General features: G+C 44.4%; 3 protein-coding genes across 3 annotated transcripts; 1 reads left to right on the top strand and 2 right to left on the bottom strand.

Annotated features, from left to right (window-relative positions):
• Positions 1-625: 625 nt before the first annotated feature.
• On the top strand, positions 626-12,358 carry LOC108160348 (lachesin). The gene is made up of 2 exons (XM_033390577.1): positions 626-1,638; positions 11,155-12,358. The coding sequence occupies exons 1-2, from the start codon at positions 1,083-1,085 to the stop codon at positions 11,694-11,696; spliced, it is 1,098 nt and encodes a 365-aa protein (XP_033246468.1). The 5' UTR covers positions 626-1,082; the 3' UTR covers positions 11,697-12,358.
• A 128-nt stretch (positions 12,359-12,486) lies between these two features.
• On the bottom strand, positions 12,487-22,899 carry LOC117187763 (augmin complex subunit dgt5). The gene is made up of 6 exons (XM_033390576.1): positions 22,835-22,899; positions 14,761-14,867; positions 14,426-14,703; positions 13,181-14,372; positions 12,922-13,109; positions 12,487-12,839 (listed from the first exon to the last, which is right to left on the bottom strand). The coding sequence occupies exons 2-6, from the start codon at positions 14,853-14,855 to the stop codon at positions 12,595-12,597; spliced, it is 1,998 nt and encodes a 665-aa protein (XP_033246467.1). The 5' UTR covers positions 14,856-14,867; positions 22,835-22,899; the 3' UTR covers positions 12,487-12,594.
• On the bottom strand, positions 19,420-21,407 carry LOC117187764 (guanylate kinase-associated protein mars-like). Its single transcript, XM_033390578.1, has 2 exons — positions 20,012-21,407; positions 19,420-19,959 (listed from the first exon to the last, which is right to left on the bottom strand). Exons 1-2 carry the CDS (start codon positions 20,367-20,369, stop codon positions 19,739-19,741), a joined length of 579 nt encoding a protein of 192 aa, XP_033246469.1. The 5' UTR covers positions 20,370-21,407; the 3' UTR covers positions 19,420-19,738.
• Positions 22,900-24,469: the final 1,570 nt, after the last annotated feature.

The following is a 24,469-nucleotide window of genomic DNA, read 5'->3' as shown; positions in this document are numbered from 1 at the left end:
CTTCACCTATCGGGAAATCATCGGTATAGTGATATCGGTGTTCTTCCAGCTCTAGTCCACCGTTCCGAAGTTGTGAGGCGCAATTTTCAAATGTATCAATTTACTTTTCAGTATATCGAAATTGAGTTGAAGGTATATTTACTGGTATATTGGTTAAAAATGGTATATTTCATGAATTTAATCAATATAGTAAACTTGCATTTTTCAAACAATTTCTATTTGGCGAGCATGTATGTTGATTAGATGGTAATCCCAAGCCGAATATCAAAATCGAGCGATATCAGTTCTGATCATTGACAGTACGATTTATACATTGGCGACTAGTGGATACTCTTCGCGAAAATGATGAATCTTGAAGAATTTTAGCGCAGTTTAGGTGGTATCACTAACCATACAGGTATCGTGGTAATAAATTAAGGATAAAGAATAGGATGGGCCTACAAAAGTAATTATTGCTCTTAATATTATTATTTTCCGCGGTTTAACTAAAGTTGTTTTATATTAACGCTATATTTTGAAAATGAGACGGTATATTTTTCGTATATTTCTGAAGGTCAGACGATATATTTTATCGAAAAATGCGCGGTCACACTGCCGGCCCTCCAAAGCTGTAGACGCGCAATTTTCAAAGCGACAGTTTTATTCGTCCCGCGCCATTCGAAGAGTTCAGTTGTTTCTTGCGTCGTGTGTGAAAAGTAATTTAGTTGATCAAACTCGGCTTACATGCATATGCATACATACTCAACCAGTTAAGAGGCACTGAGAGAGACCAAAGAGTCTCAAAACCAGCTTAGAGCGAGCCGACAAGTGTGTCTCGCAGACAGCATCCGCTCTTGCCCGTGCAAGTAAGCGAAACAGCACTACCTGTGTTATTTTGGAGTCGTCTTCTCTTGCTTCTCTCTTCTACGTGGAGCGTAGCTTGGCGACCGTCTTTTCTTCAGCCAAGAAATCATTCCCCACGCTCTCAGCTCCGCTCGCGCGTTATTAACAGCTCTCGATTGTGTAGGGTGTGGTGCTGGGCGCGTTTTCACATTTGGCGCACGCGAAACTCAGGCAAATTCATCAACAGTTTTCCCAATAATATGTGGCGCCCCAAGATGGTAAATAACGTGGGAAGCACGTTGGCTGGCTCCCTTTTGCTGGGACTTGCCCTCCTCGCCACGCAGGCAGAGGCGCAGAGGACGCCAACCATTTCCTACATCACACAGGAGCAGATCAAGGACATCGGCGGCACTGTCGAGTTCGACTGCTCCGTTCAGTATGCCAAGGAGTACAATGTGCTCTTCCTCAAGACCGACTCGGATCCGGTCTTCCTCTCCACGGGCTCCACGCTCGTCATCAAAGACTCGCGCTTCTCGCTGCGCTACGATCCCAGCTCTTCCACCTACAAACTGCAAATAAAGGACATCCAGGAGACGGACGCTGGCACCTACACCTGTCAGGTGGTGATCTCCACCGTGCACAAGGTGAGCGCCGAAGTCAAGCTCTCTGTGCGCCGCCCGCCCGTTATCTCCGACAATTCCACGCAATCGATTGTGGCCAGCGAGGGCAGCGAGGTCCAAATGGAGTGCTTTGCCAGCGGTTATCCGACCCCGACCATCACATGGCGTCGCGAGAACAATGCCATTCTGCCAACGGGTGAGTCTTTCTTCCACAAACTTCAATGTTTCGAAATTACTATTTACCGTTTTCCGTGCGGGATGTGGGTTGTGGGGCGTTTAACCCATGCCATGTACATGTATTACATGTACAACATAGCGTTTGATGGGTGCTCTGTTCTGGCGCTCTCCTCTCTCGCTGCTTGTCTGTCTGTCTGTCCCGCTTTGACCATAGTTGGGAGAGAGAGAGGGTGAGTGCTTTTGTGTAGGTGTGTGTGTGAGAGTGACCGTGACTCACTCAGGCGTCACCTCTCAAGCTTTGTTTATTTAGTTGTTGCTATTATGCCGTTTGCCGTTTGCCTGCTGTCTTCTTTCACCTTCTTTCTCCCCCACAAGCCACCCCAGCGCAACCTGTTCGGTAGCCATATTTCGCAATTGTTTCTTTAAGGGAGCGGTGCCAGTTCTAGGCCCTTGATTTTATTGCCATGCACACTGGCTCGGACACTGTGAAATTTCATTGGAAATTCCAGGCTGGACAAGTGCCAAATGCTTTGTGTTTTCCATTTCTTTGTATTTCTTGTAGAGAGCCTTTCCTTTCCCGAAAAGAAGGGAAAAGCTAATAAAATAATTTGGTCCACAGGTAGAATGCACCGTTCTTGTACAAGGTTAATCCCGTACAGGTGCTAGCTGCTGTTCTACCTGAACTATGACCCTGCGCACCGAACCCTCCGTAATGGTTTCTTAACAAGATCGCAGCGTCATCGGCAGCGGCAACAAAAAAGCAATTAGTGTAACTAATCCGATAGATACTTAATGCCTAATACCTGGAAAGAAATGGTGGGCCGGGCACACCCTATACCACACCACACTACACTGCGCTGCTCTGCTCGTTGGGCGTCGTATCTGAACTTGTGCAATCTTTAATTGGGGTGTGGGGCATCCAATACCATACTGGAGTAGCATGCTCAAAAATGGACCTGGAAAGCAATAAAGTGAACCGCAATAACGTGGATACGCTTGATGGCAAGTCAGAAATGGCTTAACTTTTTCCTGCTGTTCCCATAAATCAAAGGCCTAGGGTGGGTCCCCGGTTACGGGTCGGGTGTCCAGTGTTTGCCAGGAGGTTTCTGTGTGGAGTTTCACACTTTTTTACGCTCTAATTTAAAGAGCTTAAGCAAACAAACCCAGGCTTTGAAATGCGCCAACGAGGCGATCCATGCAGTCATCCATCCAGGAACTTCAAGGGTGGAGAGATGCGAGTGCAGGAGGCGTGCTCTGAAGAGAACTGGAGGAGTTGTTGCCTTTTGTGCTTTATACAGCATTCCCATTTCCATTTCCATGCACATTCCCGTTCCCGTTCCCGTTCCCGCTCCCGCTCCCGCTCCCATTTGCCATTCCGAGTTTTTGAGGCATTCGACAACTTCAGCACGCGCAATTGCTTCCGCAACTTGAAAACGTTCCACGGAACGTTTGATGGTCCCCGGGCCTAGGTCCTGGGCATGGGCAAATGGGCAAAGGTATGGGCTTAAGCAAACATCGGGAACAACGGCCCGTGCAAATGCTTTTTGCACTGGAGGGCTGTTTCTTACGTACGTATCAGACACGGTCTAGGCTTTGCTCTCGGCTCTCGGCAATGGGTGGCCAGCAGGGGAGGGGGCACGGTGCAGCAAAAAACAGGGAACCGTGAATGAAAGAAAGAGTAAACAACAAACAATGCTAGAGCCTGAGAGCATGGTTTCTGCCCCTGTCACACCCCTGGCCAGACCAGGCCAGCCCTTGCCCCACCCCGCCCTTCCGTGTTCGCCAGGCTACATAATTTTTATTTTGATAGCCGGCGAATACAATCGAAGAATACAAAATATACAAAATATATAAATTACAAGCTAAAAAGGTAACCCAAACAATCGGTGTGCGTGTGTGTGTGTGTGTTGTGTAAAGTGCAAACAAACAAGCCGCAGCGATCCGATCCGATCCGATCCCTTGTCTAAGCAACCCTAACCCCCCAGGCGAAAAGGGTACACAGTACCCAGTACCAGCGTCCCGCCCAGGGACCAAACCGGAGGAACCCCTAATCAACCATTTCCGTTTTGCCAGCAGTTTTCGGGGTGTTGGGCTGGACTCCGTCGGGGAGTCTAGAGTGCATGCCAATTTGTGCGTTGCCATGCAAATCAATTGGTTATTCTCCGTTTTTTATTGAACACCCAAACAGCACTTTGGAAGAGATAAACAGAGAGAATGGGAGGGAGAGGGAGAGGAGTATGAGTAAACAGAGACATGTGCATCGACTTGCACCTGGCTCCCATTCAAATTCGTGCTTGCCCCAGCGAAATCACACTCGTATTTCCATAATAAACCTCACCTTGAGCTACTGCTCACGTGAGGAGGGAAAGAACGGCCAGCGTTTGTTTTCTGCTAAGAATGCTGAATTTGCTGAAGAATCGCAGACAGCTGTCGAAAATTGGGTTATTGTTTGGCTTAGTTTCGGTACAGGAAGTGAGCAGATGATACTTATCTGGGATCTGATCGAGGGATGCAGATCCTCGGATCATGCTCAATTAACTTTAATTGTTCCATTATGTGTGATCCAGCGAGAGTTCTGTGATATATACAGAAGCTTCTACGTTAATTCCAGTCTTGGCAAGATCTGTTCGGACCGTCCCCAGTCCCTCTATGACGCCCTTCTGCTGCTGTTGATTAACTTTTATGCAAATTGTTGTATGGCAAATTGCGAATTAAACTCAAGTGAGCATTATCAAGTACTCCAATCGCGCCCTTAAATACAAATGCAATTTCGCCCACTCCCTCGCTCTCTGTAGTCCCTTTAGAAGGGTGCAAATCTTAAATTTAATAATATTTACGCTTAAACATTTCGATGCGCAATTGATGCTCCTCTCGAGATCTCAACAGGGCGTGTGCCCAAAGCCCAAATTAGTTGCCCGAGAGTGCAGCCCAGATTCCCATTTAATGAATAATGGAAAAAACATTCTTCAAATGCCGGAGGCAGCAGCTGCGAATGAGTTTGAAAAGTATTTGCAAGTAATTAGGTTTTTGCGAGGTAGAGGGAGTCCTTTGATGACGATGGGCATGTTTTTATTGGTCCCCTTCTGCCGTTTCCTCTTCCTGTTTGCAGCCGCAATTGCCTTGCTGCATCCTCTTTGTTGCAAAGTCAAAGTACAGCGAAACGAGACCAAGAACGACAACGATAAACGCTGCTGATGACGTACTGCCATGGAAAACTTGTTTATAAATGTTGGTTGCTGGGGCAACGACCACCTGGTCGACATGGGGCAACCACTGTCCGCCACCGTACACTGCGAAAAATTCAACAACAACTAAGGCAAGCATTTCCAGTTCCAGGGAAAGGCCGTAAAAGATGCCAGATTCTGCTTTTAATGAGAATGTTTTAGAGATCTATCGTCTAGCCGGGGATTTGATGTCTCAGTGTAGCTGGAAGAGGCCCTTAGTGGTAATAACTTGTTAGTTAATAGCTGAACTGGTCTCGTCTCTCAGGCCTCGATCGTCCCAGTTTCCTTCTAGGCCTGACTGAAGCCATTTTGTCCGTTCCGCTACCCTCCCCTCACCACCACCAGAGCTTATCACACCAAAAAAAGGAGAAAGGGAGGGGGGAGGAGGAAAAGTGAGAGAAATAGAATTCATTTCAATTCATGTAGCGCTCTTTGTGTGGCAATTCCTCTATTTATTTAGCACTTTTAGCTGCATGTTTCACCTTCGGAGCGACCGGAGCGACCGGCTTTTTAATCCTTATCACACTCACAAAGGATACACGGCTTTCGTTTTCCTCTCTCTCCTCTGCAATCGGCAATCCCATCGCATTGTTTGCTGTGGTACTTAGTCAATATTTGTTTAGGCACTCGGCGGCACACACGGACATTGTGCAACAATCTCCCATTTTCATTTTTTGGCGTAATTGCTATTTTAATAGTTTTCTTTTCATGCCATGATTTATGCTTTGTAAGCGGCCACTACGGTACAGTCTGCACTCGGCAACATCCAAAGAGAATCCAAACAAGAAGCAAACATCAATTGAGTTGAGGGAGAGAGTGAGTGAGAGAGAGAGAGAGAGAGAGAGAGAGAGAGAGAGCTGAGTGTAATCCAATAAATGGCATGCCAGGCCGCATAACTCGGGTAGCTATAATGTACTACTCGAAAGAAGAAAATCACTTTTGAAAAGTCAACAACAGAGTCTGTCGTCTCTCGGGTGGTGGACCTGGGACGTGGCTCTCTCTCTCTATGGCATGGGATGGGTGGGGGGTCACTGGGGAGGGTGTCTCCATGTCGCTGTGTGCGGTTTCAAGGCGAAGGCAGTGTGTGAGGCGGGCTACCCGCCAAAGTGGGTGCATTCACATGTCTCAAGAGCTTGTTATAGGCTCGATATACGAGTATCTATGTGTGTGCATGTGTGTGTGTGTGTGTGTGTGTGTACCCCCCCAACACCAACACCAACACAAGGGAAGCTCTTACTTCATGTGGATGGATGTTCCTTGATGAGTTTGGGTGACAAAACAGGAAGAGGCGACAAATTTGCACAGGCATGCAATTTCTTTCCATAAAATACAACCATGACTATGAGAATGATGATGTTTATGATTATAATGATGATGATGATGATGTCAGGGATGGGGATGGGACTGCATCTGCCAGGTGTTGGTTGAAGAGACGCTCCTCGTCGTGGGTTTAATCAACTCTGTCCACACTTGACTTCTGGGGCAAGACAGAACTGGGCGGTTAATTGAGGATTTGAAAATGCAGTTGTGTTTCCACTCGGGATCCATGCATCCTCTAAACAGCCTGTTTCCTGCCACATCAATTTAGCTATTAGAACCGAAGCGGAGTGCTACAATTAATGAAATCACGCCGGGAAAAATCAGTATCAAGTCAATGAAATGGAAAAATTTGGTCAATCCTATTACGACAAAAAGAAGAAATGTGAAAATCATATTGGGGAAAAAACATTGTGTGCACTTTTTAATTGGATTTTTGCCAGGCCATACGCAGGGCACAGAACTGAGAGGTGTGTGTGTGTGGGAACGAGAGACATGACCCATCTGTGACTCGCCCAGAGCCATGATGGATCGGATCGGATTGGATTGGATTGGACTGGTCTGGACTGGAATGGGTTAGGTTGGGTGCGGGTGTACACTGGGGTTCGTGCCTGGCGCTTTGTGAGTGTGCTGTGCAGTGGGCGAAGCGTCATTAAAAGCGCACCCGTTCTGCCACTGGATTATGGCGATGAGTCACACGTGTCGCAACTGGCATTAACATTCATAATTTCCACGCGGCTCGGTTCTGGCAACTGTTCCTCAGAATCTGTTGACATTTCAAGTTGAGGTCGAAGAAGAAGGTGCTGTCTGATGCTTTTCCTGCGCTTTCCTTGCCAAATAGCAGGAAATTGAAATGGGAAAAAGGAAAATTCGAATATGGCTGCAGGCCCAGACGGGCCCAGACAAGCACACCCCTCAACCGATCAGCACCCCCCAAAAAAAAAAACAACACCGCTCGGGGATAGGGAAAGGGAAAGCGGTTGCATCAATGTTTTATTTTTTTCCCACTTAGTTGTTGTTTCGACTGCCGTGTCGCTTGTTTCCCTCATGGTGTCTGGCCCTGCCCTCTGATTGGTGCACATACTTTTTTGCATGCCAAATTCGATTTCCACTTCCAGGATGCCTCGGTGGTGGTTTCCTGCTGACAAAATGGCGTTCACGGCGGCAGCCGGCTTCCGAATAGTTTAAGACCATTAGAAACGGTGGCGGCAATCGAGTAACCCTTTCCACCGAACTTGTCACAAATTTTCCAAGCGAGCGCGCCCGCCTCATAACGCTGACGCATTTAACCGTTGACGGGCCACAGACCCGGACCCAGCACACAAACAGCTACAGAGCACCCACCTTCGTCCACACCTGCCACAGTTAGGGGCACCCCTGTCAGGGTTTTCAATGCATTTTCCGTTTCCTCTTGCGCTGGCTTTTCGAGAGTCATCGCTGCGTTCCCGGTTATGGCTGGGATCCTTTCAGAACCAGACCAGACCATACCATTCTAGCTCCAGATATGTACCTGCCTGCACTTTGTCTGCATCACTTCTCACCTTTACCTTTACCTTTGCCGCTGTCTTTGCCTTTGCCTTTGCCTTTGCACTTTGCACAATTTTCATTTTCTTTGGGCCTTGTTTTCGTTTGCCTTTAACTGACAATTTATCTCTGGCTGTTTGCCTAGGGGAGAGACTAGGCCTGGGATGGTGGCAGGGGTGTTACCAACGTTGTTTTCATTTTGTTTGATGGCAGGCGGAGACAGTCCCAGACAGGTTCGGTTCCTGCCCAGGCCTGGTCCAAAACAAATGGTTACTCCTCTCTCTGCCTGTCTGATTTTTCATTACTCTGTGCCGACTCGACTCTTCGGGGTCTGTCTCTGTCTCTGTCTCTGTTTTTTCCTTTCTGTTTCTGTTTTCCTTTCATTAGTTGTCAGAGAGTGCACTCGCACTCCGCCCCTGAAGCGAGGCACCGCGTCATCCTGTCGGGCAAAGTGTTTTTAATTCTCTCATTAGTAACTGAAATTACTCCACACACACAGCCAAGATTCTGAATTATGGATGATGGATGGTGCTTGATTGTGGATATGATATGTACTCCGCAGACTCCACAGATCTGTGTGTTTCCGGTTCTGTTTTGGTTCGCTTTTATTGGTCCCTGATGACATGCGGGTTCCTTACAGCATCACTCTCTCATTAGTTTGATTGTACAGAAATGTTCTTCATAATTTGTCAATATTTAATGTTTGGTTTTTGGGAGCAAACAGCACGGATCAGCCAGAGGTACAGTCTGCATTTAAAGATCTTTCGTAGGCCAACCCTTGCCTAGCTCTTGTTTGGAATTCGAGTGATAAATGAGTCTCGTTTGTAATTAGATGCCATTAAAATGTTTTCCGATTCCTGAATACAATCCTAAATCTAAAATATCTCAAATTCCGTTTACATTTCCTATTCGTGAGGGGTGTTCCGTTTCAATGACTTTCTGCTCTACTATACGATCCATTTGACCCTTCAGAATGAACCAGATCTGGAGTCAATTCGGAGAGCATTTATATGGGGTTTAATTATAAACAGACTCGGAATTTCTTCACTCTCAAGAAAGAGCCATCTGTTTCTCTCTCTCTCTCTCGAGCGTTCCCTGTGATCTCTCTTCTGTCGCATAACTAATTAGCAATTAAGTATTTGCCGCTTTCTGACACGCCCCAATTACGCGTCTGCACAGCCCCAAAGCCCAAGAATGAGGGGGAAGGAGGGAAATATGGTTTACATGCTAACGGTTAAACGGTTTACAGGCGACAAATGTTCTGGGAAGCTCTGGAATGCCTCCACACCTGACTCGCATATCATTTCGTGCTCCAGCAGACACGCGGGCGTCCATCAAAGCAAAATAAAACAAAAAACAGTCGAAAAACTCAAAACTCTTTACTATGCTTACACATTTGTCATTTTGAGTGCGTTCCCTCCCCCCGTTCCCCGTTGAACCCCAAGCATTTGCCACTGCAGCTGCGCTTTTGGCCTAGGCTTAGGCCGAGGCCTAGACCAAGACCAAGACCAGGCCCAGAGTCACGCTGCTGCACTTAAAGTTCGCTGCGAGTCAGAAAACAGCAGCAGAAAGAGAAACAGAAACAGAAACAGCAACTGGGATAGAGGGATAGAGAAAGAACCTGTTTTGGGCCTAGCCGAGTACACATGACATGACAGCCAATTGGCAGGCACAGTAAACGCTCGTAAATTACAAACGCAACAAATTTCATTTGTTTGCCAGAGGGAAAAATTATCTTTTACGGCTCGCACTTTGTTGTGCTTTTTATGGGAACATAAACATCACTTGCATTACGCATTTTTGTGACTCTCCTTATTTGGATCATAATTAAACATCCCCGATAGATTGTACTTAATATTCCATCCACAAGATTTCACTACTAGATCCTGGAGCTCTGAAAGGGATGGGTGCTCCTCCCTTTGGCTACTGCCTCTCTTCCAAGGGCCAGTGTGATCCCCTGGAAATGGGGCACTTGATAGCCATTTCTATCCCACATTCGACACGCTACTATATTGCTGGAGTGTTTGTCTTGGGCTTGTGTCCAATGGGGGGCGACAAATGCTTTCTGGTCATGCTGCTGCTGCTCCATTGGACTAATCAAACAAAGCCCACGACTGCGTCGCTCTCTGGAGTCTTCAAGGCATATCTGCCATGCCATGACATGTGTGTGTTTTTCTAATATTGAAATGAGTTTGTTGCGTTGTTTCCTCCAATGCCCGCATCACGATGTTGCCCCCCCGCCAGCAGAAGAGCTTCGTTCGTTCAATTTGCTGCAATTGTGAGGAGGCCGCCTTAACCCATTGCCATGTCGATTACTATGGCTACAGAGGGTGGGAGGGGGGAGGTATAGGGAGTCGGGGACAGGCTGTCAATCCAATTTTAATGAAATGTGTTACTTCGATTCCCAGGCGCAATTAATTTGAAATGTTTCAGTCGAGTAGGCATGCCGCCCTCTCCCCCCGCTCAATCCCTTTGCCCGCATTTGGAATGCAATTCGCATGAAACATACAATATTTCCAGGGCATTCCGGAGTTTTGGTCAATGCTCTCTCTCTCTGTCTCTCTCCTGCTGCTATGCAGCCCCTCCCCGGACTTTCTGTATAGTTTGTGTCAATTGTTTGAGCCTGAATTGTTTTGGCAAATGTTTGAAGAGCAGCCACAGACACATATGAATACCATCTACGAGCACTCGTACATCTCTCTGTGCGGTTGAGAGGGGGCTGGGAGATCCCTGGGCTCATTGCACTCGTTGCTCTCCCTCTCCCTCTACATATGCATCTCTCTCTCTCTCTCTCTCTCTCTTTGCGCTGAGCCAACTTCCGGTTATGAGCCCAGCCAACACTGAGGCTGAGCGCACCTCTCGCACTGCAATTCCTATTCCCATTCGTATTCCCGTTTACGCTTCAGTTGCTTGTTGCAATGCAGGCGCCTCACCACCCTCCACCCTCCACCCTCCACTCTCCACCAGGCCCCTTTCGTGCTATCCTTTGGTGCACTTATGCCTAAGTGCAGCCGCGCTCTACGTTTTTCAAAATTAGTTGGCAGCAAAAACAAGCAGAAGCCGAAGCCGAAGCCAAAGGCAGTAGAGTCATAGGCACACCAGCAACAAAATGGTTTACTTGTTAGAGGTCATTAACGTTGCCATTGTTAGTGGAGCGAATGGCGGAGACGGGAGTGGGGAGTGGGAAGCGGGAAGAGCGTTAAAGGCAGGGAAAAGGTCACCCACACACAAAGTGCTAACGGATGTGGCCCCGGCTGGCTCATTAAAATCAGATTTTTGACTCTATTTTCACTGCACAAACACAAAAGGCTGAGGCCTGACCCGCTTAGAGCCGCTTCATTTATACATGCACTAATCGTGGCTTGTTCTCACTTGAACGCGCCCGCTGAATGAGATATATAAATATGCAATATAACAGATTTCTAAACCTTACTCATGATCGCCTCTCTGTTGTCTTTGATCCATTCCAGATAGTGCCACCTATGTGGGCAACATACTGCGCATCAAGTCGGTGAAGAAGGAGGACCGCGGCACCTACTACTGTGTGGCCGACAACGGGGTCAGCAGGGGAGATCGCCGCAACATCAACATTGAGGTGGAGTTTTCGCCAGTGATAACCGTGCCACGGCCCCGTCTCGGCCAGGCGCTGCAGTATGACATGGATCTGGAGTGCCACATCGAGGCCTACCCACCGCCGGCCATTGTCTGGACCAAGGATGACATCCAGCTGGCCAACAACCAGCACTACAGCATCTCGCACTTTGCCACCGCCGACGAGTACACCGACTCGACGCTGCGCGTGATCACCATCGAGAAGCGCCAGTACGGAGATTATGTGTGCAAGGCCACCAATCGCTTTGGCGAGGCCGAGGCTCGTGTAAACCTGTTCGAGACGATCATCCCCGTGTGCCCGCCGGCCTGTGGCCAGGCGTACTATGCCGGAGCCGAGGATGTGGCTGCCACCTCCTTTGCCCTGGTGGGCATTTTGCTGGCGCTGCTCTTCACCAGATAAGCCAATGGTCCCCCCACTGACTCTGACTACAAACGCTCCAAGTCCAAACCATCAATCAGCCCTCGAATACATAAATATATACTATACATAGATATAATATATAGTAACCTACATCATATACAAATCAATCCAACAGACGTCGCAAAATGATTCGATTCTCTTTTCCTCTGTTCCTGACTATGTTTTGTAGAGTCTGTTTTTGTTTCTGTTTCCTTTTGCTTTTCCGTTTCCGCTTCGCCCTGTCCAATCTTCAAACGTCCAATATTATGTCTTAAGTTAAGTACGCTAAGTGAAAGGGCCCACATAACTAAGATATAGTTTTTTAGAACCGAACCCAAAAGCCGAATCAAGCCCAGCCACCACATTCGTCCGCTTTGTTTTCTGATCTGGCTCTGTATATGTTTTAAATATGTATTTTATTCTAAGCAAAAGACAATGACGACGACGACGACACATCACAGCATTCCAATTACACAACACATCTCAGAATTATGAGAGTATTTTATGTTTATTTAATAAATATTAAAGTATTTTCGTTCTGCAAAACATGATAGACCCAAAACCTCAAAATCTGCATTGGAATCGCGGCAAAATTCATATCCGAATGAAGGCAAGCAACATCGTTGTGTACATCATTAGCTCCTAAGCGCAACTCGAAATTCTTTTGAATACCGACATATTGTATTCCCAATTTGTAATGGGGGCGCAACAAAAAATCTATTTCGACTTTGTACTAAAATATAAAAACCAAAACAAAACAAAATAAAAAATGAATAAAAATATATAAAAGTAAGATTTATAATTTATTTTCCCTTCGAGGGATGTATCCATCTACAAAGTATTTTGAGGTTATGCATTCTAAGAATTGCCTGAACTATTTAGTGGCCATAACCGAGCCCTACATGGTGGCCATGCGATAATACAGATTGAACTCCGACTCGTAGTCGGAAAAGGTGCCGTTGCTGAAGACCTTTGTGGGAGGCACGTAGCGATTCAACGGATTCTCGAGTATGAAGTGATAGATGCGCTCAGCCTTCTGCAACTGAAGTCTGGACTTCACGGCGATGCCCGTTATGCTGTCCAGCTTTTGTTCGATTTCCTCCTGCTGGCGACGTGCCTTCAGCTTCAAATCGTGCGGATCCACTGTGGAGAAGGGGTAACAACGGGGTCAGACACGGAAATGATACAAAATGTCTACTCGGAAGGGTCGAGAATGCGAGCTTACCAATTAACGGCTGCAAACTCAATTTCAAGTCAGACGTGTGTGCGGCAATTGCCGACGCCCACAAAATGCGTTTACGGACTTCCTGCAGGGCCCTGAAGGGTGTCAGCAGATGGCCCGGCACCAGTTGAACGGTGGAGGCCAGCTCCTGGGCTTCAACGATGAGCGGATTGGCCGACAGCAAACCAGCGCTACCAGAGAAGAGAAATATTAAATATTAATTGCATTCATGTTGGGGGCTACGACTCTGACCCCCACTTACCAGGATCGGGGTACGCAGCTAAACTTTACCAGCGGCATTTCGGCGAACGTGTTTACTTCGAGAAGGTGGCAGGGCACAAGGGTGCCGGGCCCAGATGTGAGAGTAACTGCCGAGCCGGCTGCTCCCGGCACCAGAGTGGAGTTGGCAATGCTGTTGTTGCCATCGAACTCAAGCTTGGTGCTACAGAACACACTGTCGTTGGCCATGTAGAAGCTTTCCGAGCTCAGCATCGACATGTTGTTGACCTTTAGCTTGGTGCTGATCAGCTGAGATTTGGCATTCTGGCTCTGGGTGGCTAGCAAGTTCTTCATCATGTTCCTCGAGTAGAGGATCTTCTCTTTTATCTGCGAGAGCTGGCCCATATCTTCCTGTATGCGATTGATGGAGGTGCTTTCTGCGCTGTACACCTGTTTCACGGAGCTTAGAATTAGGTCGTGATTTTCGAGCTGCTTGGCGCCGGCTTTCAGCTCCTGGCGCAGCTGCTCAATTTGCTCGACGAGGAAATCGTTGCGGGCCATATTGAAAGTCCGCATGGTAAACTGCACAAGAAAGTCGCTGATTAGCTCGTCCGTGCTGTCCTCGTCGGTAATGGCAATCGCATTGAAGCTGTTCACCTTCTTTTGCAGCTCGTCAACAAAAGGAGTATAGTCCTGGCAGAAGCGAGCCTCCAGCTTGTTCAACTCCTTATCAGCAGAAAGGTACCTGGCCGCCAGTCCGAGCATCTCCGCTTTGGTCTTCAGAAGTTTTACCTCGTAGTTGGTCAACAGGGGCTTGGCTTTTGGGGTGTTTCCCTTATTCGCCGTACTTAGTTGCATTATGTACTGCAGCTGTTTCTCCTTGATCTTCATTATTACATTGAAAAGTGGAGCATTAGGAGTTTTAGAAAAGATGATCCGCATTTCGTTCCAAAGCCGCTCCTTGGCCTGGGCCAATGCGTCTGCACTGTTGGTCTCGTCATTGCAGACACCATAAAATGTATCTAGCTCCTTGAGCGCCTGTTCCACTACCTTGGTGGCCCGCTTCTCGCTAGCGTTCTCCGAACTCAATTTGACTGGTGTGCTCGCCAAGATTTGGGCCTTGTTCCTCAGCTCCTGCTCATACGATTTTTTCATAGACTCCAGTTTCAGCTCCAGCATACTGCACTTTGACTCCAGAAGATCTCGCTTGTTCTTGGCCCTAATAGTTTGTATGTCTGCGAATAAGGTAGGAGGTTAGAAGATGCCATTTTTTCTGTGCATTGCTCACTCTTTGATTTGATGCTGGCGGAAAGTTTATCATACTCCTGTCTGGCCTCCTTCAGAGTTTGTTCTGCTGTCTCCTTCTCCTTCGTCAGCTCCTTCATTTGTTGGAGCCTTTGAAGCTGCGGTGGTAGAAGGCTGCGCGAGGCTAGGGGCACCACCTTGCCCTTATGACGCTCCACCTGGGCGATGAGCAGATTTGCCCTTACCTCCTCCACCTCTTCTCGAGGTCGAATACGTCTCTGCAGTTGCGCAAAAAGCTGGTGGGAGCGCGATTTGAAGATGCTGCGATCGGATATTTGACAATCATTAATGTCCTAGCGCCTATGGCTTCGAACTTACTTTCTGAGATCTTCATCGGCTGGTATGACACTGGGCGGACAGCCAAGACTTGTGGCCCATGCTTTAAATTCCTCAATTTTATCAGAGTGTGCCATTTTTAAAAGAATTTTTTTTTTTTTTTTTTAGGGTGTAATAGCTATCTAAAAAACCTGTCCTATCGTGCAGGAAAGCGGCGCTGGAATGCCCATCTGCGACTGACCCATCCGTGTAATAGATTTCAAAACTACCCTTTGTCAGCTGATCCTTCTTTTCCCCGTGGAGCAGCATGATACCTGCCTGGTCTATAGCGTGCTTGTTGTGTGCAGAACCCTTGAAAAATTCTAAGTCGGAACTAATTTTAGTGCAAAACGAAGCTGTGTCCTCGAAAACCTCAACACGTAGCCCGTGTTTAAATCCCTATTTGCTGACACTGTTTCACTTGCTGGGAGATTAAATGCAAACACCTTAACCAACTCTTTCGCCGCCAGGAATCTCATCCTGTAGTCCGGGGGAAGTTCTCCTGCCATGTGATATATGATAGGAACGGGAGTGCAGATTATCAGACCCAGCGACTTTCTGAGGTGATGGTTGCAGTGGGATTTGATTTTGGCCAAGGCAGATTTGGACAGGTTGGAGAATGATGAGCACGCGTACTCTAGCCTACTTCTGACAAATGCCTTGTAAAATATAAGCCCTCTTTTGGGGCTGATACCATAGTGACACCCACTGAGTAATCTGAGAAACGCACAATTTCTGTTCGATTCCGAGATGGCCAGATCAATGTGACCAGAGGCTGAGTTGTTTGCTGAGATAGTCCTGCCTAGGTATTTGATCTGCTCTACTTGTCTGATCTCAACTCCTTGATGCGAGATATTTAGCGCAGCTCTACGATTGTTGAAGTAAATCACTTTAGACTTCACCGGATTGAATGACAGGTTTAGCCTATTGCATTTTTCTTCGAACTTATCTATACTGTCTTCCAGCACCCCTTTCGCAATGGATACGTCTTTATGAAAACAAACTATGAAAAAGTCATCAGCATACTGAAACAGTAAGCAGTTATGACTGTTAATATCATGTAGTTCGGCTGTGTAAAGGTTAAAAAGGGTTGGGCTGAGACAGCTACCCTGGCTAACACCTCTGTTCACCTCTACCTCGCTTTTGCCCTTTATGAGAATTCGTCTGTTAAGGAAGCTGGAGATCCAAGCCGTGAGGCTTGTATTGAACCGCATATCCCTCATCCTGTGCTCGAGTGTATCCACTCTTACGCAGTCGAACGCTCTTTGTAAATCTAGGCAAGCTGCGACAACCTGACAACCCCTCGCCTTCAGCGCCAGAACTTTGTTGATAAGGTCGTTGATGCAAAGAGCCGTGGACCTGTTTCTCCTGAAAGCATAGGACCTGACCGGCAGCAGGTCACAGTTTGCTATGTGCTCGTCCAACTTCAACTTTATCAACCCCTCTATGGATTTAAACAGCGTGTTAATCAAACAAATCGGCCTATGATTTTGGAAGGAAGTAGGGTCTGCATTCTTCTTGGGGATGGGTACCACTTTTATCCTGCGCCAGACTTCAGGGATGACGCCACTCAGCCATACTTTATTTATAATTTCAAAAATGTCTTGTTTTTTCCCACTTGGTAGCTTTTGAAGCATCCTGAACGAGATGCCATCAGGGCCTCTAGCCGAATTGGGGTTCCTGGTTTTTAGGAAGGCCAGGAATTCTTCCAGTTCCAGGGGTTCCGGGTCGTCTGGTCCTAACAAAGGGGCAGGAATTTTCTTAGGGGGCCTACTGTTTGACGTGGATGGGGTTACTTTAATCATATTGAGAAAGTTTTTGTCATCTTCGTTCGTCCATTTGTTCCCTACATTTTTGATTTGACCGTATTTTTTGATGTTCTTTACCCTGCTCCACATAGAGGGCGATGAGGAGACCTCTTCTATAAACTTGGAAAAGTTGCGCTTTCTAAGATTTTTTCTAAGCTTCTAAGGTTGCTCTGGCATCAGCCAATTTTTTGGTGAGGTAGAATTTTTGCCTGCAAGCGTTTCTCACGCGAAAAAGTTTTTCCGTTTCCTCGTTCCACCATTTCTTAGCAACGTACTTGTTCTTGCTTGGGAATGTGACCGTGTTTTTTAAGGTCAGGGATTTCACTTTTTCATTGAGCTCCTCCAGATTTGAGAAATCACTTGCACCCAGAATCCGGGCTATTCTGTTGTGAAGGATCTTCTTGCCTTGGAGGGGGGCATTTAGGCCTTGCACTGATAATACAATTGGGAAGTGGTTGCTGTTCGTAATTTTTGTTTTGAGGACTTGCCAGTTAATAGTTCCATTTCTGTAGTTCGAAAAAGAAAGGTCAAGAACGGAGAATTGAGATGGGCTCCTGGAGAAGGTTGGCGAGCCGTAGTTTAGGCAGATAAATCCGGCCTCCCGGGTGGAATTCTCAATGCTGCGACCCTTGCGATCACAGACGGACTTCCCCAGATAGAAGACCTAGCGTTGAAGTCCCCGCCCACTATTGAGGGTATGTCAAGCGAAGCCGCGAATTCGAAAAACTTTTTTGTGCCCGATTTAAACTGTGAAACTGTTGTTGATGGCGGTGCATATATGCTAAAAATATTGAAATTGCTCTTGAGGTTTAATGTTTTTATTCCTAAAATTTCTAGCAACGACTATCAGCACTGAACACATATTTTTAACCGATAATCTAATCAATTTTATATAAAAGTGGCTAATTTTAAGTACCATCTTTATTGGCATTGTTTATAAAATAAGGTTTCAATAAAAAATGTCAACAATTTCCACTAAGTTTATTTCTTTACATGGTAACTACCCATTTGCAACATATTAAAATCATTTTTATAAAGGGGAATATGTGTACTTTTCAAAATAGTTGGCCCGTTCTTTTCCATATAAGCCCCATGGAAGCGCCAGTGTGAAAAACCCCCGTTATGCATATTTTTACATTCCTTTTTTTTATATTTTTGAAAACATTGAGATTTTGATGGCAAGTGATCAAGATTTCGATGATTTCCCGCATTAATAATCGATGTGGCTCTAAATTGCATTTTTACACGACTTCTACATTGGGGCATTGGCCAAGAGGGTGAGTGCATAACCTTAATATACTGGAAAATACTATGGAAAGTATTTTTATATTTTGCAAGGTGTGTGAGCCAGACATTGTGGCAAGAAAATTAGTGTACTAAGTGACTTGGCGATAAAATATACGGTCTGAAATATGCCACATATACCCACTTAAGACCCCTCTATTTAAACAGTCATTGTAGATACCTCCTATCCCTTCTTTTACTCACAAAAAAAAACCCACTATATCCACGATTTTCACTATTTTCGGTGCAATATTAAAATACCCCTTTGGCATACAATGGGCTAATCGTTCTGTGATTTGATATTATTAGCTTGCTAGGACTTTATAGCTGAACATGAAGTTTATCCGATTGATAGATTATTTTTCTAAAATAGTAGCCAACTTTTGCTAGTCATTCTTATTGGATTTGTTTAGAATTTTCACGAGTTTTCAAAGTGAAAATTTTGAAAAATATACCGCTAAAAATTATTGTGTAAAAAAAGCACTACCTTTAAAAAAACTGCATACAAAATACCAGATTAAATTGTTAAACAAATTCTAAGTCCCCAATCTATCAAAAAAAGTTTCCTTGCCAGGTAAAAAAGAGGTAAATATTATTATTATTAGTATTATTTTCCGCGGTCTAACTCGAGTTGTTATCCAGTTTAAATAAAGGGGCTTAAGTGGGCTAAGTTCGTTTTTTCATCGGTATGGCACGCTGAAAAGGCGTCATTCTTAAGAAGCATCCCTCCATTTTTTTTAAACTCCTAAATAATTACTGCTCGACGTCATAATGCAGCGCCACAGGGAATTATATAAACAGCAATCACTTGCTTTCAGCCCACGCAATTTCAATGAGCAGAACCGGGAACTCCAGAATGCGGCGCGTGCAAAACAGCGCGAGTATCGTTTTCAAAGCAACCGCATTATTAGTGTTAGTCCAACTCCCGTCAAGCGTGCGGCACCTATACCGCCCTCAGAGGAGGCGCAGCCACGCCTTACCTATGTCGCTCCTCCTAAGGAGAATCGAAAACCAGAGCTGCCTCAGCAGCAGAGGAACCCCACCCGGGACCTTTACATAAAGCGCTTCGTGGATTGGAAGGCTGCCAGGAAGGAACAAACAAAGAACGAGCAAATTGCTCGTCGTGGTCAAAAGATGTTCACATATAAAACCGAAACACTTAAACCTGCGACAAACCCCCAGAAAGAGCAGGAGAACGCTCCGGTATTTGTGCCGCCAAAAAGGCACTCCTTATATGTTTTGGCAAAAAAAACTCAGTGTACGCAGACGGCAGCGGAGAGGAAACAGCCTTTGGCAACCCAATTGCGTACCCAGGGTCATCCATCCAGATTGCGCGCTCAGCCTGCGGCAACCATGGCAAAGCTGCAACATGCAACGTCGCGTCCTCAACCGGTCACTGTGAAGACCCAAACATCAAACATGAAACATCAAACATCAGCAAGGAATGTCCAGCCAGCCACAGTGAAGCCTGCACCTTCACGTGCATTGCCCTTGAAGCCTGTTTGGCCACAGGCTTGGCTGGTATTTTCGATTCCTCAACTCTATCGGGGTCCTGCCAATTGTTCTGTTTCCATCGCTTCAAGTTATCAAAGCGCTTGTCAACATTCTCACTCTGGAGTCGCAGCATGTCCCACCACCCTTCCAGATCCTCTGCCTGGACGGGTTTCGTCTCCTCGCTGCCATCGTAGGGTCGATGGTTCTTGCCCGTAGCTCCCGCCTCGCAACGGTCAATCAGACCGCTGAACTGCATCAATTTCTTGGTAGAGAGCAAATTTGTCTGTCCAATGGCCACATTGATCATATCTATGCCGCCCGTCTCAACCAGATGCGCCTCATTCTCCTTGCTATAGGCTTCCCACTCGCTGCAGATATCTCGCAGTCGTCGAATCTCATTCTCCAGCTGTATGCGAAAGTAGAGCAACAGGATACTCCTCACCGGGCAAATACATGCTGTTTCGCTTCTCACGCTCACAGCGAGAGTTGACTTTACCGCGCGAGACGCTCACATATGGACTTAAGTAGTTGGGCTTCTCATCGGAAATCCTGCGAGGAGGGGTTTGCTCCGCAGCTGCCTTCAGAGTAGAATTTTCTTGTTCTTTATCATCTGGATCTGGAAACCAATAATATTACATTTTACTCCATTTTATTCCTGTTGTACTTACCCTTAGCCAGATATGGATCCAAGATCAAACTCTCTTTAGCTGCCGTTTTTATCAAAGAGTACCTAGAAAAGTCAAATTTCCGCTTCGCTTTCGAATCTCGGTGGCTGCTCATTGGACCCACTGGACTCAGATTTGAAATCTCACCCAAGGCTTCTATCATTTCTTGACTGCAATTGTTCGTCTTGCACTGCGTGAATGTGGCCAGAGCAGGGAAACTTATCTTCTCTTCCAGCGGCGTATTGGGAGGCAGTGGGAGTTCAGTGGTCCCAGCCTCAACCAACTCTCTCATCAGCTCCGGCCGATTTCGAACATTCTTTTGAAGACCTACGTACTTGCTGACGTTGCTCTTGTCCTTCATTCTGGTCGACAATTGGCTGGCAAGCTTGTTTTTTATTGGCCCTTTTTACCGGCCCTTTTGCTACTGCGGTCGACTTAAATTTTCCCGCAGCTCCCCCTCCGCCGCATCCTTGAATGGGCTTTGGTTTCACTGCTGGTATTTTTAAGGTGGGCTTACTCACGGCCGGCTTTTCGAATGGTTGCGTCCTCACATATGGCAAATGAACAACCCCATTTGCAGAAGGTCCAACGACCAAATCTGCTGCCTTGGGCTTTGGGCCTGCTGTAGGCTTCAAGGGCAATGCACGTGAAGGTGCAGGCTTCACTGTGGCTGGCTGGACATTCCTTGCTGATGTTTGATGTTTGGGTCTTCACAGTGACCGGTTGAGGACGCGACGTTGCATGTTGCAGCTTTGCCATGGTTGCCGCAGGCTGAGCGCGCAATCTGGATGGATGACCCTGGGTACGCAATTGGGTTGCCAAAGGCTGTTTCCTCTCCGCTGCCGTCTGCGTACACTAAGTTTTTTTTGCCAAAACATATAAGGAGTGCCTTTTTGGCGGCACAAATGCCGGAGCGTTCTCCTGCTCTTTCTGGGGGTTTGTCGCAGGTTTAAGTGTTTCGGTTTTATATGTGAACATCTTTTGACCACGACGAGCAATTTGCTCGTTCTTTGTTTGTTCCTTCCTGGCAGCCTTCCAATCCACGAAGCGCTTTATGTAAAGGTCCCGGGTGGGGTTCCTCTGCTGCTGAGGCAGCTCTGGTTTTCGATTCTCCTTAGGAGGAGCGACATAGGTAAGGCGTGGCTGCGCCTCCTCTGAGGGCGGTATAGGTGCCGCACGCTTGACGGGAGTTGGACTAACACTAATAATGCGGTTGCTTTGAAAACGATACTCGCGCTGTTTTGCACGCGCCGCATTCTGGAGTTCCCGGTTCTGCTCATTGAAATTGCGTGGGCTGAAAGCAAGTGATTGCTGTTTATATAATTCCCTGTGGCGCTGCATTATGACGTCGAGCAGTAATTATTTAGGAGTTTAAAAAAAATGGAGGGATGCTTCTTAAGAATGACGCCTTTTCAGCGTGCCATACCGATGAAAAAACGAACTTAGCCCACTTAAGCCCCTTTATTTAAACTGGATAACAACTCGAGTTAGACCGCGGAAAATAATACTAATAATAATAATATTTACCTCTTTTTTACCTGGCAAGGAAACTTTTTTTGATAGATTGGGGACTTAGAATTTGTTTAACAATTTAATCTGGTATTTTGTATGCAGTTTTTTTAAAGGTAGTGCTTTTTTTACACAATAATTTTTAGCGGTATATTTTTCAAAATTTTCACTTTGAAAACTCGTGAAAATTCTAAACAAATCCAATAAGAATGACTAGCAAAAGTTGGCTACTATTTTAGAAAAATAATCTATCAATCGGATAAACTTCATGTTCAGCTATAAAGTCCTAGCAAGCTAATAATATCAAATCACAGAACGATTAGCCCATTGTATGCCAAAGGGGTATTTTAATATTGCACCGAAAATAGTGAAAATCGTGGATATAGTGGGTTTTTTTTTGTGAGTAAAAGAAGGGATAGGAGGTATCTACAATGACTGTTTAAATAGAGGGGTCTTAAGTGGGTATATGTGGCATATTTCAGACCGTATATTTTATCGCCAAGTCACTTAGTACACTAATTTTCTTGCCACAATGTCTGGCTCACACACCTTGCAAAATATAAAAATACTTTCCATAGTATTTTCCAGTATATTAAGGTTATGCACTCACCCTCTTGGCCAATGCCCCAATGTAGAAGTCGTGTAAAAATGCAATTTAGAGCCACATCGATTATTAATGCGGGAAATCATCGAAATCTTGATCACTTGCCATCAAAATCTCAATGTTTTCAAAAATATAAAAAAAAGGAATGTAAAAATATGCATAACGGGGGTTTTTCACACTGGCGCTTCCATGGGGCTTATATGGAAAAGAACGGGCCAACAATTTTGAAAAGTACACATATTCCCCTTTATAAAAATGATTTTAATATGTTGCAAATGGGTAGTTACCATGTAAAGAAATAAACTTAGTGGAAATTGTTGACATTTTTTATTGAAACCTTATTTTATAAACAATGCCAATAAAGATGGTACTTAAAATTAGCCACTTTTATATAAAATTGATTAGATTATCGGTTAAAAATATGTGTTCAGTGCTGATAGTCGTTGCTAGAAATTTTAGGAATAAAAACATTAAACCTCAAGAGCAATTTCAATATTTTTAGCATATATGCACCGCCATCAACAACAGTTTCACAGTTTAAATCGGGCACAAAAAAGTTTTTCGAATTCGCGGCTTCGCTTGACATACCCTCAATAGTGGGCGGGGACTTCAACGCTAGGTCTTCTATCTGGGGAAGTCCGTCTGTGATCGCAAGGGTCGCAGCATTGAGAATTCCACCCGGGAGGCCGGATTTATCTGCCTTTTAAAAGAATTATTTTTTGTTGTTGATTTTGCGCGCGGCCATTGATCTGAACGCGTCAGTGTGCCCGCGGATTTATCGAGAAGATATACGGCCTGACTCTCCGAAATATACCGAAACATACCATCTCATTTTAAAAATATACCGTAAATATACTGACGAATTCAAGTTCTAATTTACATACTCCTCGTTTTTGATATTCCGACGAATATTACTAGCTATATAGAACATTTTGCACTGCCCACATAATTTTATCCCATTGATGAATAAATTTTCTACACAATTGGTTAGTTTTTAGTCCTTGCGTTTATTGTATTTTAACTAAAACAAGGTTTAAACAAAATAGTTCAACAAAAAATCAGTCGCAATGTTGCTGGTATTTGAAGACATGATGCGTGTATAGGCCCTTGTGCACCCTATTTCGTTAATTTTATATGTAGATCAAACGCAATTTATTAAGACCTTTTCTCAAATTGATATGTTTTTGACTTATTCATGTGTATTATTAGTATCTTGTACATATTTATGTCGATCCTGATACCTACTGAGCCTTGGAAGACAAACGTATTCACAATTCTATAACATTCATTTCCCCCAGGGTATGTGTGCATGGAATTAGCAACATGTTTGTGTATGGAATGAGACTCATTGTTGCTAAAGCGAACTGCGGCGAACTGCGGCGAACTCAAATTCGATTCAAAAAACGACCAATTCTTTGTTCCGTTGAATAATACTATCTATATAGAACATTTAGCCATGCCCACTCAATTTTGTACGATTGATGAATCAATTCTATACATGATTGGCCTATTCGAAATACTTGCTTTTATTGGATTTCTATATAATAATATATAATAATAGTTATTCGATAAAAATCAAGAATAATAATATTTATTCGATAAAAATCAAGAATAACAATTATAATAATAGTTATACGATAAAAATCAAGAATAACAATTATAATAAAAGTTATTCAATAAAAATCAAGAATAACAATTATAATAATAGTTATACGATAAAAATCAAGAATAACAATTATAATAATAATTATTCAATAAAAATCAAGAATAACAATTATAATAATAGTTATACGATAAAAATCAAGAATAACAATTATAATAATAGTTATTCAATAAAAATCAAGAATAACAATTATAATAATAGTTATACGATAAAAATCAAGAATAACAATTATAATAATAGTAATTGGATAAAAATCAAGAATAACAATTATAATAATAATAATTCAATAAAAATCAAGAATAACAATTATAATAATAGTTATACGATAAAAATCAAGAATAACAATTATAATAATAGTTATTCAATAAAAATCAAGAATAACAATTATAATAATAGTTATTCAATAAAAATCAAGAATAACAATTATAATAATAGTTATACGATAAAAATCAAGAATAACAATTATAATAATAATTATTCAATAAAAATCAAGAATAACAATTATAATAATAATTATTCAATAAAAATCAAGAATAACAATTGTAATAATAGTTATACGATAAAAATCAAGAATAACAATTATAATAATAATTATTCAATAAAAATCAAGAATAACAATTATAATAATAATTATTCAATAAAAATCAAGAATAACAATTATAATAATAATTATTCAATAAAAATC

Source organism: Drosophila miranda, chromosome 3 (genome assembly GCF_003369915.1).
Source record: "Drosophila miranda strain MSH22 chromosome 3, D.miranda_PacBio2.1, whole genome shotgun sequence".
NCBI lineage: Eukaryota > Metazoa > Arthropoda > Insecta > Diptera > Drosophilidae > Drosophila > Drosophila miranda.
This window is presented reverse-complemented; position numbering and strand designations above follow the sequence as displayed.

Coding starts and splice junctions, on each gene's coding strand:
- LOC108160348 (XM_033390577.1), top strand. CDS start 1,083: ATGTGGCGCCCCAAGATGGTAAATAACGTGGGAAGCACGTTGGCTGGC. Junction 1,639..11,154: donor CAATGCCATTCTGCCAACGG/GTGAGTCTTTCT, acceptor GATCCATTCCAG/ATAGTGCCACCTATGTGGGC.
- LOC117187763 (XM_033390576.1), bottom strand. CDS start 14,855: ATGGCACACTCTGATAAAATTGAGGAATTTAAAGCATGGGCCACAAGT. Junction 13,110..13,180: donor AGCTGCGTACCCCGATCCTG/GTAAGTGGGGGT, acceptor CTTCTCTGGTAG/CGCTGGTTTGCTGTCGGCCA. Junction 12,840..12,921: donor GAGTTTGCAGCCGTTAATTG/GTAAGCTCGCAT, acceptor CCTTCTCCACAG/TGGATCCGCACGATTTGAAG.
- LOC117187764 (XM_033390578.1), bottom strand. CDS start 20,369: ATGAAGGACAAGAGCAACGTCAGCAAGTACGTAGGTCTTCAAAAGAAT. Junction 19,960..20,011: donor GGATCCATATCTGGCTAAGG/GTAAGTACAACA, acceptor ATTGGTTTCCAG/ATCCAGATGATAAAGAACAA.